Consider the following 18,403-nt stretch of genomic DNA (forward strand, 5'->3'; position numbering starts at 1 on the left):
CTTACAACAACAACCACAACCCGGTATAATCCCACTAATGGAGTTTGAGGAGGATAGTGTGTACGCAGACCTTACCCCTACCCTGGGGTAGAGAGGCTGTTTCCGATAGACCCTCGGCTCCCTCCTTCCAAGAACTCTCCATCTTGCTCTTGGGGTGACTTTTCATTGGCTTCCTGTCTTAATATCTGGGTTTAAATTAGCAAAGATCACATTTATTCCATGGCCGAAACTATTTACGTTCGATAGCCGCAAAAGTGTCATATTTTGTATATAACATACAAAAATACTTATATATACAAAAAAACAAATACTCATATCGTTTTAGCTAATATTTTAAGAGTGACTATACAATATCATTTTCCCTTCAAATTATAACTGGCTGATAAGTTAGGACGAATTTGTTTTGATCAACCTGTCTGGTTGTGAACAGTTCTGAACGAAAATCTCAATATGTAATTCTTGCGATTGGCTGATAAGTTAGAACGAGTTCAGGTGGCTTCTTATCCAGTTAGCATGAAAGTTTCCTTTATTTTTCTTTTTGAAAAAGTAATTTAAAAGTTTTATCTCCACTGTTTCTTCTTACTTTATAGTAAAACCTGAAGTTTTAAAAGTTGTTTATTTATCTTAGAAATTGACTCTCCAGTTATGGTCGTTTATGATGTAGTAGTCAACTGCAATAACAATCTGTCTTGGGAGGCTGTCTTCCCATTCTATTTCTGGCATATATGGTTAACAAGAAACCACAACTTCAAAAAAAAAAAAAAAAAAGAGACCACATCTCTGTCCCCAATGTTATAGCAAAAGCCACAGAATACCATACTATATCAACAGGGGATACAATTGCGAAAAGAGGTGGTTATTTGGGTAAAGTGGGATCCCCTGCTAGGGGTCAGTACAAACTCAACACTGATGGGGCTGCACTAGGCAACCCAGGGAAAGGAGAAACTGGGGGTGTCTTTAGGACCTCCAGAGGTGATTGGATCCTAGGCTACATAGTAAGTCTGCCACACACCACTAATATCCAGGCTGAGCTAATTGCCCTACTACAGGGACTACAAATTGCAGAGTAAAGAGGCCTAACACCACTAGAAATAACCAGACTCTATAGAGGTTATAAAAATGCTTAGTGGGAAATGATGCTTATGAGTCTATTATCTCAATGCAAGTTGTTGATCAAAGGATAGGAAGAACAGTGGTGAAGCACGGTTACAAGGAGCAGAACAGGGTAGCTAATCTACTAGCAAAGGAAGGAGAAAGAAAAATCTTTTTTGAAAGGACAACTATGCTGGCAGTTCCTCCTGTGTTTGCAAATGAAGTCTTTTGGGCAAACATCCTAGGAACTGCTTTTCCTAGAACCTTTTTGAAATGTAATAGTAATACTATGGAAAAATATTTAGATACTGCAGGGGATACTAATTACCCCTCTGATGTACCTATTTTGACAGTTTAGTTGATAATATAATCAACCCCTTTAATTAACCAAAAAAAAAAAACTTGGTTTTTGTTGCCTCATGATTACTACTAAAAGTTTCTTTCGTCAAAAGGAACTTCTCAAAACCCTCGGTTGACACACTTATCCTTTTTATAGCATTACTGGCTTTGTCAACTTGTGCGCCTGGAGTATTTTTTCGGCACATGCTGTCTCCCACCAACATAAGAATCAAACAACTCTATCCATCAAGGGTCAAGGGTTAGGCAGAGAGGAAGAAATCACCTGATAATTTTTGTCTATGTTGGGTTTAAATCATAATCTCATGATTTTCACCCACCTCGTCAACCACTAAGTCACACCCTTCTAGGTACTCGGCATACATACATATTGAAGTTGCATGGACTTATGTTGAACTATCAATCAATAAACAAACAATAAGCAAATGTGGTCGATATGTGTAATATCAATGTCGCCAAGACACTATCAAATGCTGTCAATCCGAAAACAAGAACAAGACAATGCTTTGCGGAGTGCAACTCTGACTCTATGTAGTACTTAAACCTCAGTATAACTATTTGAACTCTTTAATCACACAAAAAGATAGGGGTCTCTTCTTAGTTGAACTCTGCTATCTCAAATACCCGTGCTGTTCCATCGATAGAGACAGAAACGAGGTACTCCCCATTGGACGATGCAGCTAGAGACTGAATTGCATCAGCGTGTCCGCTAAAGGTTCTCACACATTCTCCCGAACGGCTATCCCATATCCGCACTTTCCCATCAACACAACCTGTTGCCACATATCTATGTTGCCCCAGCCACAACAAGCATGCCACGCCCCCCTAAACAACGTATTTTCAGCAAATAGCAAGGCAATGAAAAAACTGGGGTTTACTACAAAACTTTCTTGAAATAGCATAGAGTATTTACAAAAGCAAATGAGCGTTCAACTGCATGTAAATATACAGATATATATACAGGGAGCAAAAGGAAGTTCAAACCTCATGTTCACATGTGGAGCGAGGTAAGGATTGTTGCAAGTCCCAAATAATAAGCTTATTATCCATGCCTCCAGTTGCAGCCCATGGAGCGCTGAAAGTCATTTCAGATGATGAAAGTAGTTTAAAGAACCAATTATTAATTTAACAAACCAAAAACAAGTATTAGAGAAAGGAACATTCAAGGCATATGATAATCAATAAAGGAATTACTACAAAACTCCAAAGAATGGGAATAGCCACATCAGTCAAAATAGATTTAAATCCCTACATCCTATGTTTTATACCAAGCTCATTTCATTAAGAGGTACCCCCTTGTCTTCGTCTCTCATCCTGTTCTCCGTCTCGAAGGAATATTTCCATGCAAAGGCTACAGATCCAATCTTCAACCTATCATATGGAAAAAGACTTCCCAACAAAAACTATGCTTGTAATAGGCTAAAGATGAATGGTTCTTCGGGGTTAATATAAAAGCTTATCTCAAAGCAATCTTAGGTCACACATTGAATTTCGACGAAACACGGGAATAGTAACAGTGTATTGCTGACCTCTATGCCTAATAGAAAGACAACATTTAACCATACACAAACTGACAAACAAAAATGGTACAGATGAACGTAGCATCACACATGCATTCCTTTTATGAAGGAATATATATATATATGTGTGTGTGTGTATATATATATATATATATATATATATATATATATATATATATATACACCTGTAACAGAAATCACTAAGTTATTCAAAAGATTGCTTCTATCATGCTGTATTGCTAGGAAATGAATGTATGGTTCATCATTAAATATATATAATTTTTTTTTTTTCTACTCACATCATAGGCTATTGGATTATCTTGGAAACAAGTTTCAAAGTACCAGTCTGACAGACGTATTTAAAACTACTCCACCATGACTTTCTTATTGTTAGGAAATCAATGTGTGATTCATCATAAAATATGCATCCATTTTTTCCCATTCACATCACCCACTAGATTTATGGAAAACAAGCTTCGACTTGCTAGTCCAACAAACAAATAACTAAATTGATGCTATATTATTCCACCATGACTTTCTTATCCTGGAAAGTTTGGTGCTTTCTTAGGTCCAACTCATGTCTAAATGTTGGAACTTTGCGGCACGGAGTCCATAACCAATTTGAGCATGTCTTACCCGTAATGGATTAACTCATTAAAACTTTGAGGTCACCAAAGTTCTACAATAAAGCCTCTCATTCAGGAGAAAGGCAAGACCTGGCATCAACAGTCTTCCAGTTTTCAGCAATAACAATATACACTTTTGAACCTTCTTAAGGACAAGAAGCTGTCTTAGCAGGTTGTTCTCATTTGAATACCATAATCTGTTACTTAAAGACAATTAGAGATCAATGAGAACTCCACAACATCTGAATGCAGCACAGCAAATTCAATTTCACGCCCAAAAAGATCCTCAGATAAATTAATAGATAACTGCTTAGAGACAGTTGATACTGAAGGTGCATCGAAGTGTTTTTTTTTTACGGAAAAGGGTTAAAAATACCCCTCTACTATTGGATATTGTTTAAAGTTACCCTCAACTATACTATTTGGTCATTTAAATCCCTACCATCTTACTATTGATCAGATTTGCCCTCCATTTAACAGAGGGGACACGTGGAGGCTTTCTAAGCCTTTTTAACCCCTAATCCTGAATTAAAATTTAAGCCAGACCCATTACCCATTATCCATAACCCAGTAAAATTTAGAAGCAAATATATTTTTAAAATTCAGCCGAGACCTTCAAAATTCAATTCCAATCGTTCTTCATTTTTTTTTAAACCTCAAATTCGAATTTCCAAGAGACCCAACAGCTTATGCCTTATGGTGTTTGAATCCTCTCCAAACAAAATCAAATATCAGTACAAGCTTCACAAGGTATTTCCCACAAGAAATTCGAACACCCAATTGATTTGAGTCACAACTTCGACGAATTTCCAGATTTGAGAGCCTCGACTCATCAATCGCATTTTACGAATTCGCTTATAAGTCTACATTTCGAGGGGTCTTCGACGATTTGCTTATCAGCTTCAGAACAAACATACCTCAGACCTGCGAAAATGCAAACCCAGATTCGAAGTTTTAAGCTCGGCAATGGTGACCTAGTTCTAAACCCCAAATCAGTGACGGGATTTTCGAACCCAACTTCCAAATCCGGGTTTCAAGAGAAGAGATCAAGGATAATTTTTTAGTTAAACACCAGACTTCTCAATGAAGAACAAGAATTAGTGAGATTTCAGATTTTAGAAGCAAAATGTGAGGTATTGGGGAGAGGTCATTAGGCAGGATATGGCACAGTTGGAGCTTGCCAAGAACACGACCCCTGATAGGAGGGCGTGGAAGTCGAGGATTAGGGTAGATGATTAGTAAGTAGTCAAGCGTGTCCCTTTTCTTTCTCAGCCCGGTAGCACTAGCGTTGGTACGGTATCTTTTTATTCTTAGTTGCTATTACTACCTATTGTTTGATTGCTATCTTTATTTCGCTTCCTTAATATCTTCTTATTGTTACTACTTGTTGCCACTGTTTCTATTCATTTTTCTCTTTAGCCGAGGGTCTATCGGAAACATCCTCTCTACCTTCCCAGGGTAGGGGTAAGGCTGTGTACACCCTACCCTCCCTAGACCCCACTTATGGGAATTCACTGTGTTGTTGTAGAAGCAAACCGTGAAGAAAAAATATGAAGCAAACACGATTTTTCTAGTTTTGGATAATTTGTTAGTTAAACGCCAGATTTCTCAATGAAGAACAAGAATAAATGAGATTTCAGATTTTAGAAGCAAACTGTGAAGAACACCAGATTTTACTGGATTATGGGTAATGGGTCGAGTTAATTTAATTCAGGGTTGGTGGTAAGGTTTAGAAGGCCTCCACGTGCCCCCTTCGGTAGGGATTAAAATGACCAAATAGTATAATGGAGAGTAACTTTAAACAATATCCAATAGTAGATGGGTATTTTTTACCCTTTTCCGTTTTTTAAATATGTTCTTAACCAATAATCTAATATGTTATACTGGACTATGTCCACATAACTACTGTCTCTTTAGTAAAATCGTCCTCAGGAGATCTGACAACATTTGATTCCTCTCGGGCTAATTTTACAATAAAACAGTCAAGGGTTCAGTGGTCAAGGCATGTTCACTTATTTGTGGTGATTGTTGCACGATATTTTAATTATTTACCAATCCGTCTCCTCTGTCCCCTTACAGATAAAGGGCATTCAAAGGGTTAAAATACAAGGATAGATAGAGAGATGTCAGATGTAGACAAAACCTTGCCGAAAAGCTGGCACATTCTATCGAATCTGTATGAGAACTCAGAGAAGTGACAACCTGACATAGAAAATAATAATCAGTGATCAGACAAACACCGTCCAAAGTCTGGAAGCATCAAATTACATAAAAAACCATTGTGAAAAATGTAAAGAGAAAATTATCATTCATCGAAGATTCTGACCCTTCCAGTAGTTATATTGACAATGTGAGCCGAACCATCCTTTGAACCTGAGAGAGCAAGAGCTGAATCCGAGCTGATCGTCAAGCATGTCAGTCCTTCCGTGTGGTACGGATGACCTTGCAACAATAAATAAACATTTTCAGAAATTAACAAATAATAATAGTAAGACCAGATCTGACAAATCATATACTCCCTCCATTTCAATTTAAATGATGTAGTTTGACTTGGCACAAAGTTTAAGAAAAAAAGAAACTCTTGAAATATGTGGTCCTAAAAGCTTAAGGGGCAAAAACTTTGTAGGGCCATGACATTTGTGTGGCATAAAAGCTTCTCATTAAGGGTAAAGTGGGTAAAATAAAAAATTTAAAGTTAAATTATCTCCAAATATAGAAATGTGTCATTTTTTTTTGGAACGGACTAATAAGGAAAGTGTGTCATTTAAATTGAAATAGAGTGAGTATTAATCTAGAAAAGTACAAACAACAACAAAAACCCAAGTTTAATCCTAAAAGTGGGGTCTAAATCTAGAAAAATAGTTTCTCTAATAAAAGACCAATGTTATGACAGCAAATCTCGCCACTGATAAGAGTGCTAACATCATTTATTGGAATGGAAGTACAGAGAGCCAGCTCAATATAGCATATTGAAAGAAAGAAACAAGCAAGATAATCAATAAGCATGGATTAAGGTCCTTGAAAATGAAAAAGAAATGCTAACTCAGCAATATATTATTAGCATATGCTACTATCCACAGTTTTTATCCAGCATTTTATATCTCAGCCACATTCCCCGAAATAGGGAAACATATTTTTGCGCAAATGAGAGAAAGCCTTCTATCTGTAAGCTTCCTACCCCTATTTGTGGTATGTGGGTCGGACGAGGGAGTGTTGGAGGCAGAATAAAAGCTTTACTTTTCACCTAATTTTGGAATGTGTGATGCAAAAGAAATCAAGATATTAGCAGCCAGAAAGCAAAAATCTCACCTCTTACCGCATGGATACTCTGGGCACTCTTTGGATCCCATATCCTCAGGGTTGCATCATCGGACCCAGTACAAATCGATTTACCTGAGCAAGCATATATAAGAAACATAAGTTCTACTCAAAAGGAGGTAAACACTGGAAATTTTACCAGAGAAACAGGGAAGTACCATCAGGAGTGAAACCACCACAGGTTACACTACCACTATGACCTAAAAACGTGTTCATGAAAGCACTGTTATCAGCATTCCACATCCAAACGGAAGAATCCTCTGAACCTGCCAACACCACATGTCCTCTCGGATGCCACCTGACCCACTGAGCACCTCACATTTCATAATTGATTCCAAATTTTACACAAAAATAGGATTTGTTACGCACGAGAAAATGTTTCACCTCTATTCCGCCTCCAGGACCTTCAAGTGTGCCATTCAGACCACCTGAAGTTATGTTCCACACTCTTATATTCCCGTCAAGGCTCCCAGAAGCAAGCAACTGACCATCAGTACTAAAAGCCAAACTCGATACAGAATCTGTGTGACCTGCAGCATAATCAAACAACTTACATTAAACCATGAATCATTCAGATGATAAACAAAAGAAAAGGATTCTTGGGGTTAGTCAAGACTCAATTACCTTGTAACTCAAAAGCAAAATCACCATAACCAATCTTCCACATAAATCCTCTATCATCTCCACCACCTGTTGCCACCAAACTAGCATCTGTTGGGCTGCAGGTAACGGTATATAGTTCACCTATAAAGAGGAAAAGGTATTGAAAAATTAAATTATCAAGAAAAAAGTAAGCACCATAAAGTACAAACTACTTATACACTATACCCAATTAGGATGCATTGACAACAGTAAACTCATGGCTGCATCTAACCTTATCCAAAAGAACTCATGGCTGCATCTAACTATTAACTACTACAAAATCCATGAAACACATTTAAGCTCCATATCTAAAATCATTGTGCCAGTGAGGTTAAACCATCTTATGTGAAGCAGGTCACCAGCAGCAGATGCAAATTTTTGGAAATGCCAAAATAATTACATTGATGTGTGTGAAATTCCCAGATATAAAATCATTGTGCCAGTGAGGTTAAACCATCTTATGCGAAGCAGGTTCACCAGCAGCAGATGCAAATTTTTGGAAATGCAAAAATAATTACATTGATGTGTGTGAAACTCCCGGATACAAATACCAGAAAGAGGACCAACATCTGATGCAAAAATCTTGTTTATATTTCCAGAACCAGAAGCCTAGAACAGTTAGCTAGAATCATATCATATTTTGTTCTTTTTCATTTTTTGATCAAGTAATTTTTTCTCTTTCATTGCAGGATGTCCTTTTCCAAAAGCATGTTATAGAATGCTCCAACTGAAATCAATAAGATTTAGTTGGATATAAACAAAATCCTAATTTTTATCTTAATTTGGGAAAAATTGAATCTTGTCCTTCGGGAACAATCTCGATCCAAGAAAAACATAGCCCTTTTTCAAATTTCATATTCCACGCATAAAACTTGTTTGGTAATAAGCATTGGCATCTGGTTCTACTTTCTACGACTACTACTACACCATGATCCATCAGTGTCTTTAAAACCGCTGGTTTTCTTTTTTCATATCTTAAGAAATTGTATGTATGCTCCACCATGACCACTGGTTTTCTCTTTCATCGTCCAATTTTTCTTTTAGTACTCAGTATTTGTTCAAGCTTGCCTATTGGAAAAATTAGCTTTGCTTATTTGATTGACGATTCGACAATGCACTTCCTAGTAAAATCTGTCCACTTATTTGAAGCACCATCAATCAAAGGCAATATCACTTCTAAGTGTAGAATTCTATGCGACTGAAAAGGCAACGTTTCCCCATTTAGTCAGCTAAACAACCTATCTATACCTCACACATGTTTTTTTAACCGACACACAAAGAGACTCAACATAACATTAGGCAACCTCCAGTTTTCCAACTGCAGCAGGACTAAAACGAAAGTTGCAACTGAATAAGAATATCAACTGAGCGCTGTTCATCATTCAAATATCAAATTACAAGAATACTAAAAGAAGTACAATACCAGTATGGCCCGTGAATGTATGAACCGAATCATCAGCTTCATCTGGAACAATTATCCCAAACATCCATATCAGTATGCTAATTAATCCAAAAAAAAAGTTTTGAACTAAACACCCCACTCCCCTCCCCCCTCCCCTCTCCCCACTCCCCCCCAAAACAAATGCACCCAACCGAAAAATAAGTAATACAAAGTCCAAACCCAGAATTACAGCAATAATTCAATTTCGCAAAGTTCGCAGCTTGCAGTAAGATATCCTCTCCCTGTCACAATTTATGTGGTACACTTCACTTTTTAGTCTGTCCCGAAAAAAATAACATCATTCTATATATAGAAACAATTTAACTTTGAAATATGCATTTTACCCTTTATAAGATGATTTATAGCCCAACAAATGTCCATGGCTTGTTTTAGACCACAAGTTACAATAGTCTTTCTTTATTTCTTAAACCTGGAGTGCAGTCAAATACATTCACATAAATTGGGATGGAGGGAGCAAGTAAAAGTAATTACAGCAGAAACATGAGGAACCAAGATATATGAAATTTTGGCTGTATATACTCAGAAGGTTTCTAGAAGTGATTAAGTCAAATAGAAAGCTGAAAACTTAAAACAAAAGACTTCCATTGAGCCAAACATAACTCACCTAACAATCTTCCTCCTCCATCTTCTTCTCCTTCATCATCTTCATCAGCATCAATTAACTCTGCAACCATTATTTGTTTTGTAATTGTCCATAAATCTAACTAAACTAAAATAATATAAAAAGAAGAGTTTGGGGGAAAAGATTGGATTTTGTTTTATACCTTCTTCATCGACGTTTATTTCTTGAATGATATCACTTTCATCTATGAAGACCTCTTCTTCGTGTTCGTCTTCTTCGTGGTGCGGTGATGGAGAGTTCATGATTATCCCCTAAACGCCGTCGTATGAATGAGATTACGGCGGAGGAGGCGGCGGAAGAAACGCGGTGGATGTAGTGATTTTGGGGTTTAAGGAGGGTATTAGAAGGAAAATAATTCATTGGCCAAAATTGGAAAAGAAAGTTAATTTAATTACATAAATGTAAAATGTTGACTATTTAAATATGAATAAAATTCGGGGGGGGGAAAAACATTAGGAATGCCACTCTTTTAGTGCTCCCCTCGCTCCCTCACCGATGATTACTGTTTTACTGCTCTCCTCGCTCCCTCACTGATGATTACGTGTTTTTGGGTATACTAGTTTTTTCACATGCCGCGTGTAATTCATATGAATGACAAAGTTAAAAAGGTTATATTACTAAAAATGTATTTGAGTTATAAAACTAAATATAATTAAATTCTTAAAAAATATAAATATGATCTTATAAAATTAAAGATACAAAAAGTTTTTTTTGTATTCAAGTTCAATCGAGAGCGAGAAAGTGTATTAGATTCCTCAAGTCCACATACTCGTTTTGGACATTGAAGAGGGACCAAAATGCCATTGCATTTTCTCAAATACACAATTCGCATTCATAATGCTTCCTTTTAGGAAGGCGTGCAGTGATTTGCTAAATTAAAAATGAAAAAATAAATAATTTTCAATATTTTACTGATAAAATAAGTATTCATATTGTTACGATTCAAAATCCAACATGTCGTGACGGTGCCTATCTCGATACTAGGCAAGCCGATAATCTCAATAAATTATAATTTCTTTTAAGTTTGGAAATATAATATTTAAATACAATACAAAATCTCACAAATACTAATATGAACACTCCCCAAAACCTGGTGTCACTGAGTACATGGGCATCTAATATGAATACAAGTAGGAAAAAGTACGGTCTATAATAGTCTAAGACCAAAATAGAGTAATAAAGAAATAGGGAAGAAAAGACATGGTTTGCGAAATACTACAGCTACCTCTGAATCTCCGGAAAATCAACTATACACAAGAATCAACACCCTCTATGTCCGGGAACACCTGAATCTGCACACGAAGTGCAGGGTGTAGTATGAGTACAACTAACTCAGCAAGTAGCAATAATAAATAAGAAACTGAAGATAGTGACGAGCTATACAATTATAGTTCATTTTCAGTAATTTCGGCAAAGAATAAACATGTTTTCAAATCCGACAGTTTAAGTCAAATCAATTTTATACAATTCAAGTTCATGTAATCCGGATATAGAATCTTTCAGAAATTTTATCACGATAGCAGATAACAATTAAGTGCATCAACTAATGAAAAACAAGTACAGCCTCTCAGGACAACAATCACCCACTAGGCTCCCAGCTCTCATCACTCACACTCACACTCAATGGGTACCCGTGCTCACTAGGGTTGTATAAACTCTGGAGGGGCTCCTACATCCCAAGCGTTATAATCTGCACGGATAACTCACGTGCCCCAAGCGGTATAATCTGCACGGACAACTCACGTGCCATAATATAAATATCTGGATCCGCACAGCCAACTCACATGCTATAGTATAATATAAGGATCCGCAAGGCCAACTCACATGCTGCACGACCAACTCACGTGCTATAGTATAGTATAATATAAGGATCTGCACGGCCAACTCACGTGCTATGATATCAATATCTCACAATCAGGCCCTCGGCCTCTCTCAATCATAAAGCTCTCCATTCTCTCGGGCTCTCAACAATCATAAAATCAGCCCAAACAACAATGATATGATACATCAATAATGAACAATAGAGACTGAGATAAAATAATCAAGTAAACTGTGACTAAGTACAAAATAACAATTTAAGCAGATAATTCAACATGTACACAACCTCTGTGGGTCCCATCAATACCCACATATAGCCTAAGCATGGTTTCTAACATGACTTATTGTAATGACCCAACCGGTCATTTTAACTTTTAGAACCTCGTTTCCTAAAATAAAACTCCATGCATGTGCTTTTAATAATTTATGACTTGCGGGGATGGTTGGTTCGGGATTTGAAAGTGTTTGGGTTGAAACCGGAATACTTGGTTCTTTAAGTTGGCCTTAAAGTGCTAAATTTGACTTCGGTCAATATTTTGATAAAACGACTCCGGAATAGAATTTTGACGATTCCAACAGCTCCGTATGGTGATTTTGGACTTAGGAGCGTGTTCGCAATTTTATTTGGAAGTTTGTACTTAAATTAGGCTTGAAATGGCTAAAATAAGAATTTAAGTTTGGAAGTGTAACCGGGGAGTTGACTTTTTGATATCGGAGTCGTAGTCCAGTTCTGAAAAATTTTATAGCTCCGTTATGTCATTTATGACTTGTGTGCAAAATTTGAGGTCAATCGGACTTGAATTGATAGGGTTCGGTACATAATATAGAAGTTGGAAATCTTAAGTTTCATTAAGCTTGAATTGAGGGATGATTCGTGATTTTAGCGTTGTTTGGTGTGATTTGAGGGTTCGACTTAGTTCGTATGATGTTTTGGGACTTGTTGGTATAATTGGTTGAGGTCCCGAGGGGCTCGAGTGAATTTCGGATGACTAACGGATCACTTTTGGCCTTTGGAACACTACTAATAGCTGCTGGTATTTTCTTCTGGTATCCTTATACGCGATCGCGTATGTTGGTTTGCGATCACGTAAAGTAATTTAGGCAGAGGTGGATTTATTCTACGCGTTCGCATGAATAGGGTTGCGATCACGTAGGGTTAATTTAGGCAGCTGGGAATTTGTTCACTGCGATCGTGTGGATACGTCCGCGATCGCGTAGAATTGGCCAATGTGTGTATCGCGATCGCGTGTCATTATTTGCGATCGCGTAGGGGAAATTTGAGAGGAAGTTGGGCCACGCGTTTTGCTACGCGATCACGTGAAGAGGGATGCGATCGCATAGAGTCAGAACCTGGTGCATTGCGATCGCGTGGGACTTGATGCGATCGCGTAAGGTTAATGTTTGGGCAGAAAATTTGTGATACGCGATCGCGTAGAAGAAATCACTAGGCAGAGAGTCTAAGTTCTGAAAATGGGACTTCGTCCCATTTTTCATTTTTAACGATTTGGAGCTCAGATTTAGGCGATTTGTGGGAGATTTTCAAAGAAAATAACGGGGTAAGTGTTCCTAACTCAATATTGATTAAATTACCCGAATCCATCACTATTTTTATCATTTAATTGGTGAATTGAGTTGGAAAAGTTTGAAAACCATCTTGGATAGATTTGAGGATTTGAGGGCCGAATTGTTATCGGAATTTAGTGATTTTGGTATGGGTAGATTCGTGGTTGAATGGATGTTAATATTTCGTAACTTTCACCGGATTCCGAGACGTGGGTCTTACGGACGAATTTTTAATTAATTTCAGAATTTTTTATTGAAAATGTAGTATTTTCTTATAGAATTGATTCCTATAATTTAGTGATTGTATCGATTATTTTTGGCTAGATTCGATCTAGACAGAGTTGGATAATCGTGGAAAAGGTCTTATAGTGGATTAAATTGGAGCAAGACGAGGTAAGTCTCTTGTCTAATCTTGCGAGGGAGAAATTACCTCATAGGTGATTAAAATTAAATAATTTTTGCTAATTGTGGGGGCTACGTACGCACGAGGTGACGAGAGTCCGTGCGTAGCTACTATTTATGCTAAAATCAGGGTAGTTTATAACTCAAAGCATGAATTACTTGAGTAAATTGTATTCTTTGTTTAATTAATATTATTTGATATATACATATATTGTGAATTGTTAGATAAAAATATTAAAGGATGAAATTCTCATATACTTGATTTTTTATTTAAATTAATTAATTGTTAAAAAAATTTGTTCTTCCTCCCGAATTTATCTTATAATAAATATACTCTCCTTCCGGAGGTACATAAGAAAATGTCCTCCTTTCTTGTGGAGCGGGCCGAACGCCTCAGCAGGATAGATGCATCTATGGATCGCGCCGCACGTCCCTCGGCAGTTTACACGACACTCTGGATCGGGTCATACGTCCTCGGCAGAAATCGTGCTTAATAATAATAATTACATGATACTTTAATAATTTATTTCAGCTTGCAAAGCTAATTGATAAATTGAAAAATCCTTGAAATTTAATGAATTATTATTCTTGCTTGTTAAAGAATTAATTGTTATTCCTGTAAATGACATTTAATTGATAAATTGGAAATTATTTGAATTGAAGGAATTTAATTAATATATTGAGAATTGTTGCATTTGAAGGAATTTGATTATTTTCGCTGATTTAAATAAATTATTTTAAATTCTGTAAATCATGTTGATTTAAATGTCCTAATTGTATTTCAATTATTATTATTATTGACCCATAGTGAGTGTCAAAGTCGGCCATCTCGTCTCTACCACTTCGAGATTAGGCTTGATACATACTGGGTACACGTTATTTACGTTCTCATACTACACTTGCTGCACTTTTTGTGCAGGAACTGAGGCAAGTACTAGTGGGGGACCTATCGTTTTACACCCACGCTATCGAGGAGCATAGTGGTGAGCTGCCTTTCTGAGCCATTCTGCAGCTACTAGTGTCTCTCCTTGTATCTTTTTATTCTGTCTATTTTATTTCAGACAGTAATTGAGGTTTTGTATAATCTACTAGATGCTCATACACTTATGACATCAAGTCTTGGCACACACATTGGTAGAATTTGGGCTTTATTATTTTTCTTGGCTTTAAATTTTGTCAATATATGCTTAATTTATTAACTGGGCTTGCCTAGCTGTAGTGTTGGGCGCCATCACGACCTATAAGTGAAATTGGGTCGTGACAACATGGTATCAGAGCACTAGGTTCACTTAGGTCTCACATGTTATGAGCAGGCCTAATAGAGTCTTGCGGATCGGTACGGAGACGTCTGCACTTATCTTCGAGAGGCTATAGGGTGTTAGGAAATTACCTTTCTTCATATTCCACCGTGCAATTAATGTAGTACTAAATATCCTTCTCTTATTCTCTCACAAATGGTGAGAACGCGCTCGAATGAAGTTCCAGACCAGGGAATAGCTACTCCCCAGTTGCTAGAGGCTGAGGCTGAGGGAGGGCTCCAGCCCGTGGTAGTCTGGTAGAGGGCGAGGACATCCCAGGACTGTTCCAGTTATGCCGCCAGTGGGTCCAACAGAGAATCCCATTATTGAAGAGTAGGGTGAGGTGCCTGTGGCAGAGCCAGCTCCAGTGGATTTCACATCTGCACCGGGATTTCAGGATGTCATGGGTCGTATGTTACGGTTCATGGACAATATGACTCAGGCCGGTTTATTTCCCGCAGACCCAACGACATCTCAGGTGGGCGGGGGAGCACAGACCCCTACCACGCAGGCTCATGGACATGCAGCATAACTGGACAACATGGTATCAGACCTAGGGTGTACTGCCCGTATGTGGAGCCCAGCCAGTGGAAGCAACTACACCTGAGCCCAGGCCAGCTGTAGTCGCCGATCCTCAGAAACTATTGGACAGATGGACTAGACTACATCCTCCTGTCTTTGGGGGTGAGCGACATGAGAATCCACAGGACTTCATTGATCGTTGCAGGGACAGACTGCACAACATGAGGATATTGGAATCTCATGGGGTTGACTTTGCTACTTTTCAGCTAGAGGACAGAGCTCATAAATGGTGGCAGTCTTATGCTCTTGGCAGACCAACAAATTCTCCTCCCATGACTTGGGACAGGTTCACCCGTATCTTCTTGGACAGGTATATTCCACCCTCCCAAAGGGAAGAGTTGCGATTTCAGTTTGAGCAGCTCCAGTAGGGTTAGATGTCAGTGACTGATTATGAGGCAAGGTTTTCTAAATTATCTCACTATGCACTTATGATACTCCCTACTGAGGCGGAGAGAGTGCGGAGGTTTGTAGCCGATTTATATACTGGTATTCAGGCCACTATGGCTCGAGAGGTTGAGATGGGTACTTCTTATGAGCGAGTTATGGAGATAGCCCGGAGGATTGAGGGTGTGCGTCAGCGGAGCCGAGAGCAGATTATGAGAGATAAGCGGTTCAGGTACTCTGGAGAGTTCAGAGGTGCTCCGTCTGGGGGCAGAGGTCAGTTCGTGAGGGGTCAGTCCAGCAGACCCCCATTTCCAGCACCACCACCTCCTCCAGGTGCTCCAGTGCGACCTTATCTCAGTGCTATACCAGAGAGTTCCTACCGCCCACAAGCTATTCAAGGTCCTCCCAGTGGGTATTCAGGTCCCCAGGGCCAGACTCTTAGTCAGCAGCCCATCGCACCGAAGAGTTGTTATGAGTGCGGGGATCCCAGTCACATGCGAAGGTTTTGCCCCAGGCTTCGGGGTAGACCAGTACAGCAGGGTCAGCAGCCTATGCTTACCGGACCAGTTGCTCCACTAGTACTCCGACCACCAAGAGGTGGATGACAGGTGGGTAGGGGTCGTCCTAGAGGTGGAGGTCAACCTGGCGGAGGCCAGCCAGTTGGCGCTCCAGCTCGGTTCTATACTTTTCCGGCTAGACCAGATGCAGAGGCCTCAGATGCTGTGATTACAGGTATTATTTCTGTTTGCGGCAAAGATGCCTCAGTATTATTTGATCCAGGATCCACGTATTCATATGTGTCATCTCTATTTGCTCCATTCTTGGGTGTTTCTCGTGAGTCCTTGAGTATTCCTGTTTATGTGTCCATTCCTGTAGGCGATTCTGTTATTATGAACCGGATCTACCGGTCTTGTATTATTACATTCCGTGGTTATGAAACTAGAGCAGATCTCTTATTGCTCGAGATGATCGATTTTGAAATTATTCTGGGTATGGACTGGTTATCTCCATATCATGCTATTCTAGATTGTCATGCCAAAATTGTTACCTTGGCTATTCCATCTTTGCCTAGGCTGGAGTGGAAGGGTTTGTCGGTTAGTTCATTTAATCGGGTTATTTCTTTTATAAAGGCTCAACACATGGTTGAGAAAGGTAGTTTGGCTTATCTAGCCTATGTTCGGGATACTACTGGAGAGACTTCGGCTATTGATTCAGTGCCAGTAGTTCGAGAGTTCTACGATGTATTTCCTTCAGATCTTCCAGGTATGCCACCTGATTGTGATATTGATTTTTTATTGACTTGGCTTCAGATACTCAGCCTATATCTATCCCACTGTATCGCATGTCTCCGAAAGAATTGAAAGAGTTGAAAGAACAGCTTGAAGAATTACTAGCTAAAGGGTTCGTCAGACCGAGTATATCGCTTTGGGGTGCACCGATATTATTTATGACAAAGAAGGATGGAACAATGCGGATATGTATTGGTTATCGCCAATTAAACAAAGTCACTATTAAGAACAAGTACTCGTTGCCACGTATTGATGACTTATTTGACCAATTGCAGGATGCTAGGGTGTTCTCTAAGATCGACTTGAGGTCGGTGTATCATTAGTTAAAGATTAGAGATTCAGATGTTCCGAAAACTGCTTTCCGTACTAGATATGGTCATTATGAGTTTCTGGTAATGTCTTTTGGTTTAACTAATGCCCCGGCAACGTTTATGGATTTGATGAACAGGGTATTCAGGCCGTATATTGATTTATCTGTCATTGTCTTCATTGATGACATTTTGATCTACTCGCACAGTAAGGAAGAACATGAGCAATATATGAGAGTAGTGCTTCAGACATTGCGGGAACAAAAGCTATATGCTAAATTCTCTAAATGTGAGTTTTGGCTAGAGTCTATAGCATTTTTGGGACATATTGTATCGGGCGAAGGTATTAAAGTTGATCCCAAAAAATTTAAGGCAGTTCAAAATTGGCATCGTCCCACTTCGGCGACTGAGATCAGGAGTTTTCTGGGTTTAGTAGGTTATTATCGTCGGTTTGTGGAAGGTTTTTCATCTATTGCAGCACCTTTGACCAAATTAACCCAGAAGGGTGTTCAGTTCCGATGGTCCAATGATTGTGAGGCAATTTTTCAGAAGCTCAAGACAACATTGACTACAACACCGGTGTTAGTGTTACCTTCTGGTTCGAAAATGTATATAGTGTATTGCGACGCTTCACGCGTTGGTTTGGGTTGTGTATTAATGAAGGAAGGGCGAGTTATTGCATATGCTTCACGTCAGTTGAAGCCTCACGAGCAGAATTATCCGGTACATGATTTGGAGTTAGCTGCGATTGTTCACGCCCTTAAGATTTGGAGGCATTATATTTATGGGGTGTCTTGTGAAGTTTATACTGACCATCACAGTTTGCAGCATTTGTTCAAGCAGAGGGACCTAAATTTGAGGCAGCGTAGATGGCTTGAGTTACTAAAAGATTATGATATTACTATCCTATATCATCCGGGCAAAGCAAATGTGGTCGCAGACGCCTTGAGTAGGAAGGCGAAGAGTATGGGTAGTTTGACTTTCATTTCAGTAGAGGAGAGGCCATTAGCTTTGGATATTCAATCGTTGGCTAACCGACTTGTGAGGTTGGACATTTCAGAGCCCAGTCGAGTTCTTGCATGTGTTGTAGCTCAGTCTTCACTATTTGAGCAGATCAAGG

General features: G+C 38.7%; 1 protein-coding gene across 1 annotated transcript; it reads right to left on the reverse strand.

The window, feature by feature from the left end:
• Window positions 1-1,859: 1,859 nt before the first annotated feature.
• LOC107792949 (uncharacterized) lies at window positions 1,860-10,072 on the reverse strand. Its single transcript, XM_016615213.2, has 11 exons — window positions 9,782-10,072; window positions 9,622-9,681; window positions 8,979-9,020; window positions 7,538-7,657; window positions 7,298-7,443; window positions 7,072-7,219; window positions 6,905-6,988; window positions 5,922-6,037; window positions 5,739-5,797; window positions 2,434-2,524; window positions 1,860-2,274 (listed from the first exon to the last, which is right to left on the reverse strand). The coding sequence occupies exons 1-11, from the start codon at window positions 9,879-9,881 to the stop codon at window positions 2,047-2,049; spliced, it is 1,194 nt and encodes a 397-aa protein (XP_016470699.1). The 5' UTR covers window positions 9,882-10,072; the 3' UTR covers window positions 1,860-2,046.
• Between the last annotated feature and the right edge of the window lie 8,331 nt (window positions 10,073-18,403).

This window comes from Nicotiana tabacum, chromosome 9 (assembly GCF_000715075.1).
Source record: "Nicotiana tabacum cultivar K326 chromosome 9, ASM71507v2, whole genome shotgun sequence".
Classification (NCBI taxonomy): Eukaryota; Viridiplantae; Streptophyta; class Magnoliopsida; order Solanales; family Solanaceae; genus Nicotiana; species Nicotiana tabacum.